Here is a 25,384-nt window from a genome sequence, read left to right as displayed (position 1 = left end):
CTACATTCCAGAGGCTGTCTGTCCAATTTTCTCCAAGGCTTCACACAGATGGTGCACTGCCATCTCATGTCGTCACCCATCCACACCCACAATGTTTCTTACTCCCATTAACCCTTTCTAACTTCACACTCATCTCATACATGCAGGTTGCTACATTTCCCCCCCCCCCCCTCTCTTTTCCTGTTTATTCATTCCCTTACTTTGTGTCCATTGTTGCCCTGCTGACCCAATGTCAATTCATACCATGCTCTTCCATGATCCTCAATCTTGTAAAGAAATAAGCACTTTGTGAATCATTCTGAGAGCTGTTTCTTAAAGTAATAAGAATGACCGCACTGTGGTCACAACATGCGACACAAAATATATATTTTTTGCCTCTTCTGTCCACTCAACTCCCTCATCCATGCTGTTGAAGGTATTTTACAATCAATCTCCAAGGGTCTTCATGGTTTGGTTCAATATCAATTCCGAGTCTGACGGACAGCTGGGTCTGGTTTCACACCCCCTATGATATTATGGAACACTTGAAGCCTCCACCCCCACTTTCCAATGAACACTCGACCCAAACAAAGCCAATGGAAATCTGAAGGAACAAATCCGGGCAATGTATAATCATCAAAGGCTTATAGGCCTGATGTCTTAGGCCTGCCAGAAAAAAACCAATATGGCGGCCATATTATTTCGTCTGGGTACCATGGTGGATGGAGTCAAGCAACAGATGTGGGTGGGGTCTGGCAGCTGTCCAACGATTGCGTGCACATTTTAAGAATCAACTCCCACTAAGAAAAACAACAACAACCACGGAGAGCTCTTGTAGACCTGCGATGTGTGTAAAAAGTACCAAATGTATATTTTGATAACAGGTTTACCAGGCAGCCAAATATTATTTTTATGCACTTCTCGAATATTTCCCCAAGAGTCTCATTTCCTCATAGAGTCAACATTATTCTTAGAACCAACTATTTCGTGATATCAAGTATTGTACATGACAACCTTAAGGCTCTTTTACTTCGGCCCGTAAACAGAAATGGCAGTCCTACGACTGCGAAATTAAATTGAGACTGAAATTGCCGACAGGTCTTTTGGCCTAGGTTTAAAGGCCAAAGGCTAGTTATCAGAAAGATTTTCGACCAATAGAATGCACACAGCTGCGTTGGAAGGACTGCCAATTGAATCCAGAGAATGACTGAGGAGACGATTCCACTGCTGCTGCGAGTTAAAGAGCAATTTCAAATCTGCTATTGGTTTTGAGTTGACTCTCGATTTCTCCGTACATTTCGTGCCAACTGCTGTTGTTCAAGGTTGTGATTAATAAATTCCACCCTTCAGCAAGTCTGCAGATTTCTGACAAGACATTTATGAAGTATGCAAGGATATGACGCACCATAGTTTAACAGCATTGGTGCGGGATGAGTCACCGTTCCTTTATCAATATGCCATAAAATCAACCAGTCATTTCTGCCATTCACATGTTTGAATTATTAAAGGCAAAGTGTGCAACAGTCACTGATGAGTCACGGGAATTTCGATCTCCAGAAAGTACGATGCATATGCAAATTGCCGGTGATATTGGGCCGCCAAACTCAAGGACAAAAGGAACTCCGGCCTCGCTCCCCCAGCTCTCTCTGTGGTTTGTCCCCCAAATATTCCTACAGGTCGCACAAGATCTGCCTGCAACCCTCTGATGGTTAAACTGCCGAAATCTCGGCTCTCTGCTCACCTACACTCTTTCATTCCTCTTTTCTCCCACCTCTGGAACAAACTCCCACACTCCCTTCAATCCCACTCCTCCCTCCAGGTCTTTAAAACAGCTGTTCACCACCATCTCTTATCTTTCCCCATCCAAAACCATGATCTTTTCTACCCCCGCTAATTCACCCCAGATCCACCTTGTTTGAAATTCCAACTTCTTTCCTGGAAGTCCCAGCAGTGTCCATATGTTTTATACCTCTCTCACCCCCCCCCCCCCCCACCCTTCCCATGCCTACCCCCCCAAGCCCTCACCCTCCCACAGATCTCTCGATGTCCCTGCTCTCAGATGTTGTTTGTGTTCCTCCCCCTCTCGCCCCATCTTGTCTACCGCTCCCCATGTTATATGTTTTATGTGTCGGCTTGTCTTTCTGTGTGATTAATGTTAGCTCTTTCACGAGCCTCGATCTTGTATACAAAAAAAAACAAAAAAAAAAACACAGCACTCGGAAGAGAGCATACCTCCGCCAGGCTGAGCAGTTTGTTTTGTATCCTACTGATAAGCCGGGTCTGCATCCGACATGAACCAAAATCTAATCGGCTTGTTCTTGTCACCTAACCAAATCGTTCAGCAAGTTTTGTCATAGGTCATCCACAACTTTTTGAAATATCGTGCTGTATATAGTTTTTAGCATAATCTCTCAATGGTGAAGAATGATTAAAAAAAAAAAAAATCTCATCAGGATTCAATGTGTGTATGTGTGCGTGTACTGTTTTGCGTCCCTCGGGTGGACATTAAACCAGGGTCGTGCCAGTTGGCATTAGTCGGTGGACGTTAAAGATCCCATGGTGTCCTTCGTGAAGAGTAGGCAGGCTATCGCTGGCACCATGGCCAAATTCCAAATTCCTGCACAACAAACAAACAACAACATGCATTTTAAGGCCATTTTCCTTGCTAGAGCGGGGGTTAGCCTTGCGGTCCCCATGACGATCTTCTCCATTTTGCCCTATTTTCTGCATCTCTCCTTGTTAACCCCCTTGCCCGCATTTCTTCTTCCACCATCTTTAGCCAAGTCTTTCTCGGTCTTCCCCGTCCTCTACTTCCTTCTACATTCATTTCCATCACTCTTCTCAACCAGTCACTTTCATCCTTCCTCAACACATGAACAAACTATCTCAACCTGTTCCTCTTCACAGCATCAATCACAGGCTCTATTCCCATCATCTTTCGCAATTCATCATTTGTCTTCCTCTCTCTCAACGATACTCCACACATCCACCGAACCATTCGCATTTCCACCCTTTCCAGCCTTCGTTGCTGCTCTACATTCATTACCCATGTCTCGCTCCCATAAATCATAACACTTCTCACACATGCAGCATACACCTTTCCCTTAAGCTTCAACGACACTCCCCTCCTCATCAGCACGCCACTCAGTTCCCGAAACTTCTTCCATGCACATCTCACTCTAGCAACCGTTGCCGAGTCTGATCCACCTTCTCCATTCAGCATGTCTCCGAGGTAGCAAAATGTTTTCACATATTCCTGCGCGAACCAACATATTTGCTCTCCCTCCCAAGGAGATCTTGGAGACGACGGCAGGGATTTTCGAAGCTGCACACGTTCTCCACGTTTTCAAAGTTAAGCCATTGTTCACAATTGTATTTTGTCGAAACTGTATTTAACTTTCGGTGTGTGAACCTAGAGTGTGCCCCTTGGAAGTTTCTCACTGTTAATCTTTCATAAATTAATCGTTGCTGTTTGCCATGCCGCGGCCTTGCCTCAGGCTTCCCCGGTCGAAGTTTGTTCCTTCCTTCGCTGTTTTTGCTAGGTTCTTAGATTTTCCCCTTCTCCCCCAAACTTCCTCGAACATCTACTCTTTGTCTAACATTGACGAGTCCCCCTCCCCCCCCCACCCCCCCACCAAAAAACAAAAACGAAAAAAACCCATTTATTTCCCTTTCTCCACGTGTGCTGTTGTCCCATCGTGCGCCTCTGCCCACGTGTGCTGTCTCGCCCCGCCCCTATTATCTCCTTGCCTTCCACCTTTTCCCCTGTTAACGTGACTTGTGGTTGTCCCTCTCGGCCCTCTCCCCGTTGGTATTTTTGTGAATATAAGATTGTTCTTCACAGTTCTGTTTAAATATGTTTAAACTTTCCCCTGCAGTGTTTTATTCAATGGTATATTACAACATGCCGTTTTTCTTCCTATTTAAAAGGTTTTTTTCAATTATTTCCTCTCCAACTCATTCCATTTCAAAAAAATATTCAATCTATTATAATTCTAAATCAGTACATGCTCGAAATTCACATTCATTCCACCCCTCCTCCATCGTTCTTAAACGGATCACTAACTTGAAAATCACAATCAACCCAAATTGTTACAAATGTTCGTCTTTCATTAATCATCCACTTTCTAAACTCCCCCCTTGCCCCTCCCCTCCAAATCTCCCCCCCAACCCCTCCCCTTCAAATCTGGCCCCCAACCATCCCTCCCAAATTCTCCCCCCTCGCACCTCCTCCTCAAAGCTGCCTCCTCCCCACTTCATCTCCCTTCTATCTCATACCTCCACCTCCCCCAACCTTCTACTTTCCTCTTCCCCCCCCCCCCCCCTCAAACAACCCCTCACTGTGCCTCATCCCATCACCATCAAACCTTTCGTCCTCCTCATCCTTCCCTCTCTTGTAACTCTTCTGTAATCTCTGACACACTATCAACTGCTCTCCCTACCGCCCCTCATCCTTCATCTGACCCTACCCTCCCCTCCCCTGTCCTGCACCTGATGCTCCCCCTCTCTCCTCATTAACGGTATGGACCTCAAACATCCGGGGCCTTCGCTCAAACCTGATTGATCTCTCCATTCAGGTTGCTTCTGACAAACCAGACGTGATCTGCTTAACAGAAACTTTCTTCCTTCATGATGTCTATGATTCCTTGGTATCTCTCCCAGGTTACTCCATCCTCCGGTATGATAGACCTGAGCCTCGTCCTGGTGGTGGGGTGGCTATCTTTATCACAAACTCTCTTCCTCACTCTCCTTGCACTGCCCTCTCTCCACCCCACCCCCAGGAGTACCTCTGGCTATGGCTTCCTCTCCGCTCCCAACTTTTGTTCATATGCGTTCTGTACCGTCCTCCAAACAGTTATGACTCCTTTTACATTTCGCTGTCGGACAACATGGACCAACTTATATCAACTCATCCAAACACTATCTTCCTCATATGTGGCGACTTCAACTGTCATCATGCCAGCTGGCTGGGTGTGGGTTCCTCTCTCACCAGCCATGGTACCTCAACAAAGGACTTCTGCGACTCATTGGGACTGACACAATCTGTCAATTTCCCGACCCGGATCTCAGTCAATGGAGTATCTTCTCTTCTAGACTTGGTTATGACAAACTTCCATGCAAATGTCTGCTGCTCTTCGTCTGCTCCAATCGGTTCTTCTGATCATGTGCTTGTTAAAGTGGACATCTCTCTGGCCATTCTCAAAGAGTCTCTTCAGCGCCGACGAGTCTGGCATTTCACTCAGGCTGACTGGCGCGGTCTGCAAGCAGCCATCAATCATCTGGACTGGTCTGCCATCTCCACTGCCTCTGACATCAATTCTTCCTGGGAATTCTTCCAAGCAAACTGCTCTCTCTCATGTACAGATTTATCCCATCTCGTCTTCAGTTGTCTTACCCTTCCTCCCGTCCATGGTACACTGAATATTGTGGTGAGGCAGTTGCCCTGAAACAACTTGCCTTTGCATCTTGGAAGGCAAATCCAACTGAAGGTAATCTCAGTTCCTTCCACCAAGCTCGGACCAAGTGTGTGTCTACCCTCAGGAGTGCCAGGAAGCACCATCTCTCCACACTCAAGAATGAACTCTCAAACCTGTCTCCTTCCTCCAAATCCTGGTGGCATCTGGTCAAATCCGTTTCTGGTGTTTGTTCCCCCTCCATCCCCTCCCTTACCTCAAATGGCTACACAGTTGACACCGCACGTGACAAAGCCGAATGCCCCAACTCTGTGTTTGCCTCAAAATCTTGTGTCCCAAGCCCATCTCTCTCCGTTCCCACCTTTCCCAGTCGAACCCAACTGCTCCTGGACTCTGTGTCCTTCTCTCCTGACAAGGTGGAGAAGTTTTTGTCAAACCTCGACTGATTCTGCAACTGAACCAGACGGCATCAGCCCACGGGTCCTAAAATCCTGCTCTGCCGCTCTATCTGACCCTCTCTCTGTTCTTTTGACCCTCTCTTTTGCTCAAGGTCATCTGCCAGCATCTTGGAAATCAGCAAACATTACCGCTTTACACAAAAAAGGTGCAAAAACAGATCCTTGCAACTACAGACCAATCAGCCTGCTTCCAATTATCAGCAAAGTCATGGAATCCATCATTGCTTCAGATATCAAATCCTTCCTCTTCTCCAATGGCTTGATCTCTGATCATCAATTTGGATTCAGACCAGGTCATTCTACTCAGGACATGTTGCTTCTGCTGTCTCAACAATGGATGGAGGTCCTCAATGCCAAACAGGAAATCAGACCTGTCTCACTTGACATATCACGTGCCTTCGATCCGGTCTGGCACCCAGCTCGGCTCACCAAACTCTCCTCCTATGGTATCCATGGAAATCTCTACTCATGGCTTGCGGACTTCCTCTCTGGTCGTCGGCAAAGTGTGGCCCTGAATAGATTTCTCTCATCTCCCCCTTCCTGTTCTGGCTGGAGTTCGCCAAGGTAGTGTTCTGGGCCCTGTGCTATTTCTGGTCTTCATCAATGATCTCTCTGACTCTCTGGAAAATCCTCTCTTTGCTGATGACTCCACTCTCTGCTGCTCCATTCCTCATCCCTCAGATCGGCAGTCTGCAGCCTCCCCACTCTCTGCAGACCTGGACAAAATCACAGACTGGTTAAACAAGTGAAACATGTCTTTCAATCCTGACAAATCCCACACTCTTACTCTGTCTCTCTGAAAAGAGACTGGAAAACCCTCCCATCTACTTTCTCAACAATCCTCTCCAAGAAGTTCTGTCGCTCAAGCTTTTGGGTCTCACTATCTGCCATGATCTTTCTTGGGAAAACCACATTTCCAAGCTGGCCTCCAAAGCCAGTCGCCGACTGGGCATCCTTCGTCGTGCGAAGTCCTTCCTTGGCACACCTGAGCTCCTCACGACATACAAGGCTTTCATCCGCAGCTCAATGGAATACTGTTCCCCCCTCTGGGCCAGTGATCCTGCCTCAAACCTAGCTCGGCTTCACGCTGTTGAAACCAAAGCTTTCAGAATCATTGGAATCTCCTGCGATGAAGCTAACTCCGAGGGCCTTTCACTCACTCACTGCAGGCAGGTTCGTGGTCTTTCTGTCTTCTACCGACTCCTCTCCGGCCTTGCTCCCCCAGCTCACTCTGTGCTCTGTCCCCCAAATATTCCTACAGGTTGCAAAAGATCTGCCAGCAACCCTCTTATTGTTAAACTGCCAAAATCTAGGCTCTCTGCTCACCTTCACTCTTTCATTCCCCTTTTCTCCCGCCTCTGGAACAAACTCCCCCACTCCCTTCAATCCCACTCCTCCCTCCATGTCTTTAAAACAGCTGTTCACCACCATCTCTTATCTTCCCCCATCCAAAACCTTGATCTTTTCTACCCCTGCTAATTCACCCCAGATACACTTTTTTTGAAATTCCAACTTCTTTGCTGGAAGTCCTTGCAGTGTTCACATGTTTTTGTTTTTTTACCTCTTCCACCTCTCCTCAAGCCCTCCCCCTCCCACATTTCTCCCGATGTCCCTGCTCTCAAATGTTGCGTTTGTGTCCTTCCCCCTCTCCCCATCTTGTCTACCGCTCCCCTTATTTTGTGTTTTATGTGTCGGTTTGACTTTTTCTGTGGTTAATGTTGGCTCTTTCACGAGCCTCGATCTTGTATACAAAAAAAAACAAAAATAAAACAGCTGAGGGCATTGCATCAGCAGCACAGCCACATCCTCAGCCCATGATGCTACCCGGCAGCCTTGTGCTGCATACAAACGAAGACTTAAAACCATTAAAAAAAAAAAATCAGATCAGGACCTGGATCTTCACCAAAATCAAATCAATTCATCCTTGATGAATCATGAATCATCCCTTACCTGTCCAGCAAAGTTTAGTCTGAATCTGTCCATAACTTTTTGAGATATCCTGCTCACAGGCAAGACCTTCCGTGGTGGAAACAATAGGGTAAGAGTCAGAAGAGATAATGGAGCAATTCCTGTAGTTTTGAAGCGAATAATACTTCGTTTAAGTTTCAACTATTGTACAACATGAAAGTAATGATTTGTTAAGTTCCTTTGTAAAGATATTGTAAGACATCTATTACAGATGCAATAAAAACACCAAATGATAGTCAAAAGATCGATCATGCGCAAGACAACTTTTACTGGAACTCGGCCAAAGATGAGAAAAGCCAAAAAGGCCTTCTTTCATGAAATCACAAAACATGCACATCAAATAACGAGTGTAGCCAGGGGCTTCAGGGGAACAATCAAATTTGTGTTTGAGACAGAAAATGACAAAAGCACAGAAAGAAGAAACCTATTGACAAATTCAAGCGATTGGCACGACAGCTGTTCGGTGGAGTCAAAGGTCAGCGCCGACATGAGACATCACATTCGAATTCCCGACAAGAGACATCACAGCAACAAGAGTGCATCACCATTTCTACCAAGTACGAACCAAGTACATCAATCAGGATCCATCATCCATATAGGGCATTTGCAAGGGTACTGTCCAGGAAGACCTGACTGCAAGCTCAACAAGGTTAAAGCAGGCAGGCAATGGCGATTAAACGGAGAACGTAGGAGGTGGGGAGGAAGGGGGAGACAAAACAATAAAAAGAAAGGAGAAATTAAACAGAAATCAGCTGTTTCTCTGAAAATTCCGCATTTATTGTCCTCGTGCGATATACTATTCATGAAGGCTTTGGCATGGAACACGGGTGCTTGGTACAACAATGGAGTCTTGTGTGCAGAAACGGTCATGCTGGGTGCGGCATTCTTACTTATTCTCATGGTTAAGCAGTCCAAAAGCACATGATGTGGGGGACGAACGGCTTCCGGCGGCATACCACGATCACTTTTCACTCAGGTTGGGGGTTTTTTTTATGTCGGGGGATAAAATCCAACATTGCAATGTTCAGCACTTAATCCTCAACCCTAGCTTTTGCAGAGAAGCAGACTTTTCGGACAGCATACTTTTCAGACCGAGCTTAATGTCTTTACGAAGGGTGGCACACTCACTGCCCGGCCTGTGAATCACCAGTGATGAGAGCGTTTACAACAGGTTGCTAATCAAACTCAGACTAGCAGCACAAAGGTGAGGATGCTACTTCTGAGCTATCCTGTTGGCCCATATTTTAAAAACTGCAGCAAATGTTGTTTAATTATCTGGTTAAATTGACAGAAAATACAGGAATGAATTTTCAACAAGTGGGCATTGACGGCACAAATTAAACTTCATGTTGAGGATGTCGATCATTGCTTAGACTGAGTGATGCAGGCAAGAAGTATTTAACCAGCTGATAAAAGGCGAAAGGCAAAATCTAGTCAAATCAGGTCAAGAAGTTGGATTGTAACTATTGGTATTGTCATGCGTACGGTCCCCACACACAACCGCAAGCGATTAAGACAGGAAATGTACACAGTACACACCAGGAGTTATAAGCCCACATATTGTCAACTTAAGGCTAAATATTAAAATTCAACATCCGTTCATGTCTGTGAGTATGTCTGTCTGTCGAAAAAGTTACGTTACATATGTCTCTTAATTATGTACTGTTGGAACGTCAGTTGCGCCATGACCATGTCTATTAATTACGTACTATAAGCAACATACCTTTTAAACGTTTTTTTTTTTTTTTTTTTTTTGTATACAAGATCGAGGCTCGTGAAAGAGCGAACATTAATCACACAGAAAGACAAACCGACACATAAAACATATAACATAGGGAGCGGTAGACAAGATGGGAGAGAGGGGGAAGGACACAAACACAACATTTGAGAGCAGGGACCGAGAGACATGGAGACATCGAGAGATCTGAGAGAGGGCGAGGGCTTTGGGGGGGGGGGGGGGCGTGGGAAGGGGGCGGTGGGAGAGGTATAAAACATATGGACACTGCCAGGACTTCCAGGAAAGAAGTTGGAATTTCAAACAAGGTGGATCTGGGGTGAATTAGCGGGGGTAGAAAAGATCAAGGTTTTGGATGGGGGAAGATAAGAGATGGTGGTGAACAGCTGTTTTAAAGACCTGGAGGGAGGAGTGGGATTGAAGGGAGTGAGGGAGTTTGTTCCAGAGGCGGGAGAAAAGAGGAATGAAAGAGTGAAGGTGAGCAGAGAGCCGAGATTTCGGCAGTTTAACCATCAGAGGGTTGCTGGCAGATCTTGTGCGACCTGTAGGAATATTTGGGGGACAGAGCACAGAGAGAGCTGGGGGTGCAAGGCCGGAGAGGAGTCGGTAGAAGACAGAAAGACCACCTACCTGCCTGCGGTGAGTGAGTGAAAGGCCCTCAGAGATAGCTTCATCGCGGGAGATTCCAATAATTCTGAAAGCTTTGGTTTCAACAGCGTGAAGCCGAGCTAGGTGTGAGGCAGGAGCACCGGTCCATAGGGGAGAACAGTATTCCATTGAGCTGCGGATGAAAGCCTTGTATGTGGTGAGGAGCTCAGGTGTGCCGAGGAAGGACTTCGCACGACGGAGGATGCCCAGTCGGCGACTGGCTTTGGAGGCCAGCTTGGAAATGTGGTTTTCCCAAGAAAGATCATGGCAGATAGTGAGACCCAAAATCTTGAGCGACAGAACTTCTTGGAGAGGATTGTTGAGAAAGTAGATGGGAGGGTTGTCCAGTCGATCTTTTCGGAGAGACATAGTAAGAGTGTGAGATTTGTCAGGATTGAAAGACATGTTCCACTTGTTTGACCAGTCTGTGATTTTGTCCAGGTCTTCAGAGAGTGAGGAGGCAGTAGACTGCCGATCTGAGGGAAGAGGAATGGAGCGGCAGAGAGTGGAGTCATCAGCAAAGAGATAGAGAGGATTTTCGAGAGAGTCAGAGAGATCATTGATGAAGACCAGAAAAAGCACGGGGCCCAGAACACTGCCTTGGGGAACTCCAGCCTGAACAGGAAGAGGAGATGAGAGAAACCCATTCAGGGCCACACGTTGACGACGACTAGAGAGGAAGTCCGCCAGCCATGTGTGGAGATTTCCATGGATACCAAAGGAGGAGAGTTTGGTGAGCAGAGCGGGGTGCCAGACCGTGTCGAAGGCACGTGATATGTCGAGTGAGACAGCTCTAATTTCCTGTTTGGCATTGAGGACCTCCATCCATTGTTGAGACAGCAGAAGCAGCATGTCCAGAGTAGAGTGACCTGGTCTGAAACCAAATTGATGATCAGAGATCAAGCCATTGGAGAAGAGGAAAGATTTCATATCCGAAGCAATGATGGATTCCATGACTTTGCTGATAATTGGGAGAAGGCTGATTGGTCTGTAGTTGCTAGGATCTGTTTTTGCACCTTTTTTGTGCAAAGCGGTGATGTTGGCTGATTTCCAAGCAGATGGCAGTTGACCTTGAGCAAAAGAGAGGGTGAAGAGAACAGAGAGAGGGTGAGATAGAGCAGCAGAGCAGGATTTTAGGACCCGTGGGCTGATGCCGTCGGGTCCAGTTGCAGAATCAGAGTCGAGGGTTGACAGAAACTTTTCCACCTTGTCAGGAGGAAAGGACACGGAGTCCAGGAGCAGCAGGGTACGACTGGGTATGGTGGGTACAGAGAGGGATGGGTTTGGGACACAAGATTTAGAGGCAAACACAGAGTTGAGGCATTCAGCTTTTTCACGTGCGGAGTCAGCTGTGCAGCCGTTTGAGGTAAGGGAGGGGATGGAGGGGGAACAAACACCAGAAACGGATTTGACCAGACGCCACCAGGATTTGGAAGAGGGAGACAGATAAGAGAGTTCGGTCTTGAGAACGGAGAGATATTGTTTCCTGGCTCTCCTGAGGGTGGACACACACTTGTTTCGGGCTTTGTGAAAGGAAATGAGATTTCCTTCCGTTGGATTTGCTTTCCAGGAGACGAAGGCAAGTTGTTTCTGGGCAACAGCCTCACCACAAGATTCCGTGTACCATGGACGGGAGGAAGGGTATGACAACTGAAGACGAGATGGGATAAATCTGTGCATGAGAGAGAGCAATTTACTTTGGAAGAAATCCCAGGATGAGTTGATGTCAGAGGTGGTAGAGATGGGAGACCAGTCCAGATGATTGATGGCTGCTTGAAGACCGTGCCAGTTGGCCTGAGTGAAATGCCAGACTCGTCGACGCTGAGCAGGCTCCCTGAGGATGGTCAGAGAGATGTCCACTTTAACAAGGTCATGATCAGATGATCCGATCGGAGCAGAAGAAGAGCAGCAGACATTTTCAGGGAAGTTAGTCATAACCAAGTCCAGAAGAGAAGATGTTCCGTTGACTGAGATCTGGGTCGGGAAATTGACAGATTGTGTCAGTCCCAGTGAGTCGCAGAAGTCCTTTGCTGAGGAGCCATGGCTGGTGAGAGAGGTACCCACACCCAGCCAACTGGCATGATGACAGTTGAAATCACCACATATGAGGAAGAGAGAGTTGGGATGAGTAGATAGAAGTTGGTCCATATCATCAGACAGCGAGATGTAGATGGAGTCATCACTGTTTGGTGGACGGTACAACACACATATGAACAAGAGGTGGGAGCGAAGGGGAAGCTGTAGCCAGAGGTATTCCTGGGGGTGAGGTGGAGAGAGTGCAGTGCAGGGCGAGTGAGGAAGAGAGTTTTTGATAAAGATAGCAACCCCGCCTCCAGGACGAGGCTCAGGTCTATCATACCGGAGGAGGGAGTAGCCCGGGAGAGATACTATGGAATCAGAGACATCATAAAGGAGGAAAGTTTCTGTTAAGCAGATCACGTCTGGTTTGACAGAAGCAACCTGTATGGAGAGATCAGTTAAGTTTGAACGAAGGCCCCGGATGTTTGAGGTCCATACCGTTAATGAAGAGGAAGGGGGAGCATCAGATACAGAACAGGGGGGAGGAGTGGTAGGGTAAGATGTGGAAGAGGTGGAAGAGGTAGGGAGAGCTGTTGAAGGTGTGTCAGAGATTTCAGAATAGCTCGGAGAAAGGGAAGGATGGGGCGGACAAAAGGTTTGATGGTGATTGGGTGAGCCACAATGAGGTGTTATTTGAGGAGGGGGAAGAGCGAGGCAGAAGGTTGGGGGAGATGGAGGTGAGAGTTTGAAGGGGGAAGAAGCGGGGAGGACGCTTTGAGGAGGGGGAGTGAGAGGGGGGAAATTGAGAAGCAATGAGGGTGGGGAGATTTGAAGGGGAGGGGTGAGGGGGGAGTTTGGGAGGGAAGGGACAAGGGGAGGGATTTGAAAGGGATGGGATATGGGGGAGATTTGGAGGGGAGGGGTGAGGCAGGAGTCTAGGAGGGGAGGGGCGAGGGGGCGTCTTGGCGGGGAGGGGTGAGGGGGTAGTTTAGGAGGGAGGGGGCAAGGGGGGAGATTTGAAAGGGATGGGTGATGGGGAAGATTTGGAGGGGAGGGGTGATGGGGAAGATTTGGAGGGGAGGGGTTATGGGGAAGATTTGGAGGGGAGGGGTGAGATTGGATTTTTGAAAGTGTACGATTTATGGGAAACGAACATTTATTGCAAAATGAGTTTCTTGTGACCTTCGAGTTAAAAATACGTTTAAGGACGCTGGATGGAGGATGGAGTGCAGGAGAGTTTAGGGAATGTAGAAAAAAGGCACTATAGGAGATGGATTTTTTTTTGGGATGAATTGATTTGGTGAGCAAGTCGAAAGCAGCCTTTTAAAGAAGAAGAAGAAAAAGGTGTTATAAAATATGACGGAATACATAACTTGAGGGGAAAGTGTAAACATTGAAGGTTAATGAGTGAAAACTATCTGGGGAAATGGAGGAGAAACACGTGGTCGAAGAACGAACGAACGAATAAGAATGAATAAACGAATGAGAACAGAGAAGGAAATTTTTTTTTTTTTTTTTTTTTTTTTTTTGAGTTGAGATTTACACAAGGAAGTAGGCTATGGGTGAAAAGACTGGGAATACAGAGAACGAAAGTTATTGGATCACAAACGACGGACCGCTGAGAAAAACAAAGCCTCAAGGTTGTACAGTGCACACTGTACAAGGCCTCAAGACACGACACGAATTAACACGATTTTCAATACAGGTATGAAAGATTTGCACCGAAAAATCTTCGTCGGGACACAATATACGTACAACACCATAAATAAATACAGTTTTAACGAAAATACAAATGGGAACAATCACTTAACTTCGATTTCAAATCGTTCGCGACGCGGCAAAGGCCTTGCTCGCGACACGGCAAACAGACGATCAATTTATGAAAGATAAACACCGAGAAACAACCAAAGTTGCACACAATAACTTCACACACCGAAAGATAAATACAGTTTCGACAAAATACAATTGTGAACAGACTTAACTTCGAAAAACGTGGAGACCGTGTGGAGCTTCGAAAATCCCTGCCGCCGTCTCCAAGATCTCGCGAGATCTCCCGAGAACTGCTTTGCTTTGTTTAAACTGCTTTGACCCCTTGAGACCCTTTACACCCCTCAGACCTTTCCAGACTCTTTATACATTTTAGACCCTTTAGATACCTTTAATCATTTTACATCCTCAACACCCTTTTGACCCCTCCTTAACACCCCTTTCAATCTTCAGACCCCTTGAGACACTATATACCATTTAAGCCCGTTTCACTATTTAGACCCCTTCGACTCTAAAATCTAAAATTGGAATGTATCATTTAGAGTTTAAAACCTTTAGACCCCCTTAGACCCTTTAGACCTCTTATGACCCTTTAGACCTCTTATGACCCTTTGGACACTTTAGACATTTAGACCCTTTATGATCATTTAAACCCATACAGACACTTTAGACCCCTATAGATCTTTACATCCTTTAGATCCCTTCAGATATTTTAGACCCCTTTGACCCCTTGGGCCTATTAAGACTCCATAGACCCTTTAGACATTTATACCTTGTTAAACACTGAATACTTATTGACTCGAGACATTTCAGCTTTTCATTTTAAATTATATTGTACAAAATTCCCAAAATTCTTTTATTTTTTCCACTTTCACATTTTGGGGTATTATGTGTAGGTCAGTAACAAAAAATGTCTCAATTTAATCAATTTTAAAATCAGGCTGTAATACAACAAAATGTGAAAAAAGTCATGGGGTGTGAATACTTTCTGAAGGCAATGTATACAAGATGTTTTTTTCCTTCACAAGATCGAGGCTCATAAAAAAGCAAGGTGACAGAGTGTATGACCTTATAGTGGGGCATTGAGCAAATAAATGATTGAACCAGAAAATAAGAGTGAGAGAGGGAAAGAGAGAAAAAGACAAAGGAGGGGAGGAAACATAGAAACTCAGAACACAGTAAAATCAGAATCAAATGTTATAAATCATTGAGTTAAAACAAATCGACCTACAAACCTGGACAATTCTAGCATCATCTCATCTTGCATGATCTCCATTAACTTATAATTTATCAGAATGAAATGAATGAATGATCGTTTTAAGGCCATTTTCCCCGCTAGAGCAGGGGTTAGCCTTGCGGGCCCCATGACAATCATGGTTCCCTGTTTGAGGCAATGTTTTTATGGCCGGATGCCCTTCCTGACGCCAACCCTTGGTCACGCTCTTACGATGCGCAGGGATACGGTGTACCTATTCTAAATCGGGGTACACACCGTGATCATTCATCCCAGCAAGCTGTACTAAATTTGCCGACCTCGGAAGGATGACAGGCTGAGTCAACCCCCCTGGCGTTAATTCAGCGATCGACTGGGATTCAAACCCAGGATCCTAGGATCCCAAGCCGGCACCCTAACCGCTAAGCCAACACCAGACAACAACACCTGTAGTGAAATTATACCAAGGTGAACCCAGGGTGTGCTCGCTACAGAAGGGGCGTCTATAAGACCCGGGACAACCGGGGCGCGCGGACACTCCAGCGGAACTCACTGTGACATAGTCCTGTAGTTTGAATGGTATGTACGCCCCTAAATGCTGCGCTGACTGTCCTCTCTGTTGGACCATTGTTATATTGAATCGACCATTGCTGCTCATGAAATACTCTGATTTTAATGCCTGTTGCATGCATGTATTCTTACAGGATGTACTACAGATCTAAATGATATTAAACCTACCCAGAGGTCAAGTCGTGCCTGAGCTTGATTTTCACGACATTTAATATCATTTAGATCGCCGGAATGGCTGACCACAAGATGATCGTGGTACCGATTCTCGGAGCCGACCCTCAAGCTGAGGGATCAGCATCGGAGTTCACTCACTGGCTCAAAACGCTGGAGAATTACTTTGCTGCTCACGAAACAGAGCCCACCGCTGCGATAAAGCTGTCCGTGTTACAGTCGAAGGTCTATCACACCGTTTTCCGGAACATTTCTCGATTTGGGACGTACGCTACGGCTCTAGCCGAGCTGAAGCGCCTCTACGTAAAGACACGGAGCGCTGTGCACGGCCGGCATCAACTCTCTCAGCGGCGACAGCAACCATCTGAATCGATCGATCGCTTCGCGCAGGAGTTGCGCTACCTGTTGGCAGACTGCGTGCAGGACGTCCGGACCCACGAGCAAGTGCAGGACGACTTGCTCCGAGATTCATTCATCTCCGGAATTAATTCTGGAGTCTTGCGGCGCCGACTCTTGGAGGTCGCGGATCTGACATTTACAGAAGCACTACGGCTGGCACGCGTATACACAGATGCCCGAGAACAATCTACCGCATATGATCACCCACGAGTCGTGGCGGGGACCTCGCAACTCGCGCGACCGGAGAGGGCTACCGCCGAGGATACGGAGGACCCGACCACTACGGCCGAGTCTCTGGGAGCTCGTGAAGCGGCCTCCGCTTCCGGCCTCACTGCTGCCGCCGCTGCCCGGCCACGGCCTGACCGGTATGCAAAATGTTATTTTTGTGGGAATCGGCAGCACCCTCGCTCTGAATGCCCGGCCCGGGAGGCTACATGCCACCTGTGCTCCACCAAGGGCCATTTTGCAAAGGTCTGCAGGAAGGCCGCTTGGGGCACGCGTCCCCACGCGACCTTGAATGGGCTCATCGCGGAGCCAACGGATCGAGCGCCGGACGGGGCGCCTCACTCGGCTTTGAAGAGCCGCTCTCCTTCTCGCGGGCCTCTGGCTACACGCCCGACCTTGGTGAGATACACCGGGCCGCCGAAACAAATGGCGCGAACGCGACCGGCCACAGCGCGACCGACCTTGACTGGCGTTCGAACGCCTACTTCAAACAAGCGACATGCTCCTGGCTTTGGAAACTCCTCTCGAAGTGCGGCAAACGCAGCACGTGACTCGAGCCCCATCTGACGGCGGCTTTTACGAATTACATGCACCCACTTTGGCATATGAATCTGCAGACGGCAGAGATCTTTCTCACGTGACGCGAGCGCCATCTGGCGGCGGCTCTTACGAATTACATGCACCCACTTTGGCATATGAATCTGCAGACGGCAGAGATCTTTCTCACGTGACTCGAGCGCCATCTGGCGGCTGCTCTTACGACCAACACACACCCACTCTGGCAAATGAAACTGCTGATGAGCCAACTGACTTCAATGCTCCTGCTGAGGCCCAACCTGCCGACGCTGCCCGAAGGATTGCAGCCGGCGTGGGATCCACCCGCGAGGCGCGATCTTCTCGCCCGGCCGGTACTATACCTGCCGGGTCTGCCGGCCTTGCGCAGGCCATCATTCCGCTCACGGTCGCGGGCGTTTTTGCGCAAGCTTTGATTGACACGGGGTCCACGGATAGTTTTATCGATCAGCGACTCGTGCATCAACATGGGTGGCCGGTTCTCGGGACAACCCGCCGGATCTTCATGGCCTCTCAAGGACTTCGGTTGAGCACAAAAGGGGCATGTCGATTGAAACTTGTGATAAAAGGACGCACGTTCCCGGACGTGTATCTCATGGTATTACCTGCTTTATGCGCTGACGTTCTGTTAGGACTTGATTTCCTTAAGCGGCATGGACGTTTGGAAATAGACTTCGGAGGGCCGGACACGCTCGCTGTGTGCGCCCTCGCTCAAATGGACATGGAGCCACTCTCACTGTTCCCCAACCTGACCACTGATTGTACCCCTGTAGCCGTCAAATCACAGCGCTACTCTCGCGCGGATGCGCAATTCATTGCGGAAGAAACGGCCCTGCTCTTAAAGGACGGTATCACAGAACACAGTAGGTCACCGTGGCGGGCCCAAGTCTTAGTGGTGCGGAGTGAGGCCCACCGCCGGCGCATGGTAATCGACTATTCGCAGACGATTAATCGTTTTACACAGCTGGATGCCTACCCCTTACCGGGGATGGACGCCCTGGTACGCCAGGTGGCCCTGTATTCCATTTATAGCACTCTCGATCTGCGTAGTGCGTATCATCAAGTCCCCATCTCTAGGGCTGATCGTGTCTTTACAGCCTTTGAATCGGGTCAGCGGTTGTACCAGTTCAGGAGACTTCCCTTTGGGGTAACTAACGGAGTCGCTTGTTTTCAGAGGGCTATGGATGACCTCGTTGCGAAGGAGAATTTGACCGATGTCTTTGTCTATCTGGACAATCTTACGGTTTGTGGGTATGACCAGGAGCATCACGACGCTAATCTGAAACGCTTCCTCGAGGTCGCGCAGAAATATCACCTAACCATGAATGCGGCTAAGTGTCGATACTCTCTACGCACGGTAGACCTTTTGGGGTACACCATGACCCATGGCTCCGTCTCTCCGGATAAGGAGCGTCTGCGCCCTTTGCTCGATTTGGCTCCGCCTCGCGATCGGGCTTCGCTGAAACGCGCTCTAGGGCTGTTCGCCCACTACTCAAAGTGGGTGCAAAATTTCTCCGCGAAGCTCCGCCCCCTCATGGCCTGCGACACTTTCCCCATGGGCCCGGCCGCCCTGGCGGCCTTCGAGGGCCTTAAAGTCGACATCGCTGGCGCCGCTATCGCGCCGATTGACGAGAGTGCCTCTTTCGTTTTGGAGAGTGATGCCTCGGATCATGCGATAGCGGCGACTCTCTCCCAAGGAGGCCACCCTGTGGCTTTCTTCTCGCGGACTCTCACCTCCACCGAGCGGAGGCATTCGTCTGTCGAAAAGGAAGCGTACGCGATCGTCGAATCAATTCGGCGATGGCGGCCGTATCTGCTTGGGCGGAGTTTCCAAATCGTCACGGACCAACAGAGTGTTGCGTTTATGTACGACACCTTACATGCTCAGCGCATTAAGAATGAGAAAATCACCCGTTGGCGTATCGAACTCGCCGACTTCTGCTACACCATCAAATACCGCCCGGGGAAGGATAACCTGGTCGCTGACACCTTATCGAGGCCGGCCACTTGCGCGGGGGTTGTAACTTTGGAGGGGCTGCGCACTTTGCACGGCACTATGTGTCATCCCGGGGTAACGCGCTTCGCGCATTTTGTGCGCGAGGGAAATCTGCCGTACTCGATTGAGGACATCCGCCGCATCTGCCGTGATTGCGCGATCTGTGCGGAACTCAAACCGCGTTTTATAACCCTCCTATGGGGACACTCGTTAGGGCTACTAGACCGTGGGAGCGCTTGGCGATGGACTTCAAAGGGCCGCTGCCAATGTCGAGCAACTCTCGCTATCTGCTCACTATCGTCAATGAGTATTCCCGATTCCCCTTTGCTTACACGTGCGGGGATATGTCGGCTGCCACGGTTATTCGGTGCCTGCAGAATTTGTTTTCTATGTTCGGGTATCCGGCCTACGTGCATACCGATCGGGGTGTGGTGTTCCTGTCCCAGGAGGTGAGGGGCTACTTGCTCCAGCATAATGTCGCTTCGAGCTACACCACCCCGTACCGGCCCCAAGCGAATGGACAGATCGAACGCTTTAATGGGATTATATGGAGGGCCGTCATGCCACGCCTTCGGACCCTCGGCCGAGGCCTCGATAAATGGGCGTGGTCACTACCTGCCGCTCTAAACTCGATCCGGGCTCTCCTATGTACTGCCACTAACCAGACTCCTCACGAACGACTGTTCCACCACCCTAGAAGCTCCGGCAGTATCCAATCTTTACCCAGCTGGCTCGCTGAACCGGGGCCCGCCTATCTCAAACGAGCGGTTCGCGCTAGCAAGTACGACCCCCTTGTTGACAAGGTGCAGGTCCTCCAGGCTAATCCCGAGCATGCTCGCGTGTTAACGGCGGATGGCCGCGAGTCTACTGTCTCCGTACGCCATCTCGCCCCATGTGGGGACGACGACAGGGATATCGACGAACCCGTCTACGAGTCTATGGACTCTATCGAAGCTTCCCCTATGGAACTACCACCGTTACTCCCGTCGTCCCCCACTCCCGTGCCCGAAGGCGCAGGGGCGCCCCCTCCGACTCCCACCTCTGGCAGCTATTCCGACGCGGGGGACTCCGGGCTTGGGGACGCCGTGCCCGGTAGATTCCGAACACGAACTGGCAGGGAAGTTCGCCGCCCCGACCGCTACGGGTGGACCGACTGACGTGGATTGACGTGACCCATTCGTATATTGCTGATGCTTGCTTGCAACCTGCCGAGCGGCAGTATAGTTCTAACGGCAGGGAGAATGTAGTGAAAGTATACCAAGGTGAACCCAGGGTGTGCTCGCTACAGAAGGGGCGTCTATAAGACCCGGGACAACCGGGGCGCGCGGACACTCCAGCGGAACTCACTGTGACATAGTCCTGTAATTTGAATGGTATGTACGCCCCTAAATGCTGCGCTGACTGTCCTCTCTGTTGGACCATTGTTATATTGAATCGACCATTGCTGCTCATGAAATACTCTGATTTTAATGCCTGTTGCATGCATGTATTCTTACAGGATGTACTACAGATCTAAATGATATTAAACCTACCCAGAGGTCAAGTCGTGTCTGAGCTTGATTTTCACGACAACACCAACACCAATATCAGAGAAAATCCTTATTTATTCTGCATCTCCATTTGCATTCTCCATAGTTTTGTTATAGTCTACCCAGATCTTTCAGGGTTCCAGGCCTGCAACTCCACTCATGAATCCTCCTCAAAATAGAAAACAATCAAACAAACTCGAGATGTATCAGAATAGCAAATACAAGCTCCAATGCAACAAGACTGATGATCTGAGATAATTGCAGCTCACTCTCTGGAAATAGGTCACAGGGAGGTTGCAACCATTAATGATCTCAAAATTAGGATGTCGAGAGTCAGAGTCCTAAGGTTTGACAATGGAAGAACATTTCCATCCATTTGATTAAGGCTCAGAAAGTAGCTAATGACGAAGGATGTAAATATTTCTTGATACAATGCGTGATCTGGGTAATGTGGAGACGTACAGAACAAGTTTCACAAAAGCCCGCTTGCTGTACATGAAAAATTCAAACTACTTTCTTTTGACCTTAAACGTTTGACAAAAGCAACAGCTGGCCAGTTAAATGTCTTCATTTAATCATCATTTTAGCTCAACAAGTCGTATTCAAACATTAAACATTTTATTATATTACCTCTCCCTAAGAAACAAATTACCAGCAGTCGTCAGCAGTGAAAACACGCACACACGCACACACTTCTGCTTTTAGCAATGCATGCAAAAATCTGGTACAATTCCTACTGTGACTCCAGATGGAGTGCAATGTCATTGGGAGTCAGAAGTATGTGCAACTACAAGATCTAAGGCCTTTAAGAGAGCTGAGAGTACTCCAACTCTTCAGTTGTGTTGAGGCACTACCATTTCTCTTAGGTACCTTCCCAGGTATTTTTGGCTTCTTTTGGAAGTTTCGTGAGCCATTTTAGCTAACAATTCTTATTCCGCACGCACGATATACTTTAACATGCCCCCATGACCGCTGTGCATGCGTGCAGAGCATTCCAGGATGGATTACGTCATTTTGAATCAAAGCAAATGGCTCACACTTTACTGGTTATAGGTGATGGTGAGTGAATGTATGACATCTAGAATACAAAAAAAGCCTCTTCCAAAGGTGTGTGTGTGTGTGTGTGTGTGTATATGTGTGTGCGCACACGCACGCTCGTGTAAGAGCTAACACATTACACAAGAAAACAAGCACGGATGCATAAAATATACAATAAATAAAGGGAGTGGGAGACAAGAGGGGGAAAGAGAGGAAAACATACAAGCACAACAACAGTAGAGAACAGGGACGTCGGTAGATCTGTGGAAGAGAGAGGGCCAGTGGGGCGGGGGTGTTGTATAGAGCAAATGAACGGTATTAGGAATTTCAGGAAAGAAGTTGGAGATTGAAAGAGATGGATTTGGGGTGTTTTAACGGGGGTAGAAAAGATCAAGGTTTTGGATGGGGTAAGATAAGAGATGGTGGGGAACAGCTGTTTTAAAGACCTGGAGGGAGGAGTGGGATTGAAGAAAGTGTGGGAGTTTGTTCCACAGGCGGGAGAAGAGAGGAATGAAAAAGTGAAAGATTATAGATTTCACGTTGGCAACCGCAAGTTATAACATCCCCGTCTCGCGGAAGTGCGTTGCTGAAAACGCGCACACAGCGCATGCGTGAATGGCCTCGTGAGCATTCATACGTCATTCCGAAAGTTCCTTATAGAAAGCTAATATTATCTTGAGTGTATATTGCCCCCACCTCCGTGACGTCCATGACTTTGATGGCAGCCAGCTGCCCCGTCTTAACATGTCGGCCCTGGAAGGCAAGAGGGGGAAGAAAAAAACATGAGAAGATGGGGAATTTCTCGACGAAGAGACAAAGTCAAACAACAAAAATGCTCGGAATTGCTTGCTGCACTTTTCCCATATTGTGTGTTACAAGAAGAATGTTTTCGAAATTCAATCTTTTTTTGCAAACACATCAAGGGCAGTATTATTCATGTGAAAACAGACTGTGCTTGATGACAGCCCATCACTAGTTACATTGCGTCACAAGAAAATACTCAAAATAAGAGTTTCAACTCCAACAATTGTTTCCAAATTGCATTGAAGAGACAAAGAGCATCCAAAGACCAATCCTAAATTTTAATCCTAACACCAACGAAGGTGGTCCATTGCAGCAAAGCTAAGGTGCCAAGTATATGAGATCTGACACCTGGTTTTCGTGGCATAGGCTGCATATTAAAGATGAAAGGTAATAAAATAAACCCACTTTTTTTTCAAAAAAGCAACTACGTTTCTTTCCAGAGATTACCCGATGCCTCGGACAGAGTCTAGATTAACAAGCCTTACACAGATTATCACAGCGACGGGATGAAAATATCATTGCACCCAAAGGATTCCAAATTGAAACGTGCAGCAAACTGCCAAGTTTTGGGGTCGTGGCTGAAAGCCAAATCACCTTTCCCTTTTGTGACAACCGAGGCACCCTGCTGAGCCGCGATATGCACACCAAAGGGAACCTACCTGACATCAAGTGCTACTAAAACCCAGAGTTACTCGTTTCTGTCGGGCACCGAAATCTCCCTGCACTCGTTCTACGACTACCCTCGAGACTAAAAAAACACCACCTTTTAGAGGCCATTTTTCCCCACAGAGCAGGGGTTGGCCTTTTTCGGGCACCATGGGTCCCCTTTTTGAAGCAATGTTTTATGGCCGGATGCCCTTCCTACCGCCAACCCTGTTGGTCGCCTCTTGCGACACACAGGGAATTACCAGTGAACTGGTACTCAATTTGCCGACCTCGGAAGGATGACAGGCTGAGTCAACCCCCCTGGCGTTAATTGAGCGATCGACCGAGATTCAAACCCAGGATCCTAGGATCCAAAGCCGGCACCCTAACCACTAAGCCAACACCCTCGAGACTAAAGACGCCATTAAATCTTCGTCATCCCAAATGTATTCTTACATATCCCTGGAGACATTTTCCTGCACATTACTACTCATATTCCTTTAGAATCGGTGTCCTTCAGCAATGCCAACCACCTTGCTGCAAAAACGCGAGAGACAAACAAAACTGTGGCTCGGAAATAGGAGAACTTCAACGTCGCTTTTATGTGCCCATATCTCAGTGGAATTGTATGCGATTGGGTTTGTTTATAAGAGTGAACTTGGACAAGGTGAAAAATTAGGTCATGTGACACGTATAATTTTTGTTTTCCGGTTTTGCTGCAGTCGTTTTGAACGCACCTAATTAGCTCCAAAGATAATAGCAGCTAATTTGTGTAAGTGCAGAAACTTAATTCAGTCAAAGGCAGACAGTTTTCGTTCAATGAATGACCTCCCTGCACTCATTAACCCAAAAGACCCATGCTTTGCCTGTCACGGATATTTAAATCAATAAGGAGCCAAGTTTTTGTCCTTTTGAAGGTGATCTTTGATAGATATTTTTAAGGTCTATTGGTAGAGCTTAAGTCACTTTAGGAAGAACCGGTTGGAGATTTCACTTGGAGCTGTGCAGTTTTGCCCAAAACAAAATTTTAAACCAACCTAGCAAAAAAATGAATGAATGATCGTTTTAAGGCCATTTTCCCCGCTAGAGTGGGGGTTAGCCTTGCGGGCCCCATGACAATCATGGTTCCCTGTTTGAGGCAATGTTTTTTTATGGCCGGATGCCCTTCCTGACGCCAAAAGGAATGAGGAATGGGCAACTACAAGATCTAAGGCCTTCAAGAGAGCTGAGAGTACTCCAACTCTTCAGTTGTGTAGAGGCACTACCATTTCTCTCAGGTACCTTCCCAGGTATTTTTGGCTTCTTTTGGAAGTTTCGTGAGCCATTTTAGCTAACAATTCTTATTCCGCACGCACGATATACTTTAACATGCCCCAATGACCGCTGTGCATGCGTGCAGAGCATTCCAGGATGGATTACGTCATTTTGAATCAAAGCAAATGGCTCACACTTTACTGGTTATAGGTGATGGTGAGTGAATGTATGACATCTAGAATACAAAAAAAAGCCTCTTCCAAGGCTGTGTGTGTGTGTGTGTGTGTGTGTGTGTGTGTGTGTGTGTGTGTGTGTGTGTGTGTGTGTGTGTGTGTGTGTGTGTGTGTGTGTGTGTGTGTGTGTGTGTGTGTGTGTGTGTGATCTTTAAATTTGTGATTTGTGATCTTTAAACCAACCTAGCGATGAAGAAAAATCCTCAAGAGAATTGATCTGCAGGTTCTGGAAAGCAATATTCAACCTGCAGTTCCGCCACTCATTCAGCAAGATGAACGGCTTCATCAAGAGCACTGCGTCACTTATCGTGCACTTAGGAGGCCGAGGACGCTACCACGCCAAATATAGCATGCCGGCACCATATGCCCAACACTGACTAACTACGCACATGTGCACACAAATGCACACATCGACATGCCACTTACAGCCCATTCAGTGTCTCAACAGCTGCTCAAAGTATCCGCCAGGAGACAGAGGGGTCAAAATGAGATTCAATCCCGACGAGTATCTGGTTTAAAGGGAGGGTGAGGCCTTGCAGGAGAACAGCATTTTGAGTGAAACGTAAAGCGAGCTGTGTCCAGACATGCTACATAAACCCCGGGAGGCGAGGTAGGAGCACAGTTTGGAACATCTTCGAAAATGCAAGGCCAAGAGACATGTGTGCCAAAGAGAAAACCAGTTTCGTGCAAAATTTGGGCAATTTGACAGACTCGTTGCCACAGGCAGATAAACAATTTTGGGAGCA

General features: G+C 47.7%; 1 protein-coding gene across 1 annotated transcript in view; it reads right to left on the bottom strand.

Moving 5' to 3' along the window:
• Positions 1-25,384, bottom strand: part of LOC137418836 (TRAF2 and NCK-interacting protein kinase) — a 211,078-nt gene that overhangs the window by 104,288 nt on the left and 81,406 nt on the right. Inside the window, exon 3 of the mRNA XM_078784643.1 lies at positions 22,399-22,455. Coding sequence (XP_078640769.1) covers positions 22,399-22,455 — 57 coding nt within the window. The remainder of the gene's footprint in view (positions 1-22,398; positions 22,456-25,384) is intronic.

This window comes from Myxine glutinosa, chromosome 9 (assembly GCF_964187855.1).
Source record: "Myxine glutinosa chromosome 9, kmMyxGlut1.1, whole genome shotgun sequence".
In the NCBI taxonomy this organism is placed as follows: domain Eukaryota; kingdom Metazoa; phylum Chordata; class Myxini; order Myxiniformes; family Myxinidae; genus Myxine; species Myxine glutinosa.
This window is presented reverse-complemented; position numbering and strand designations above follow the sequence as displayed.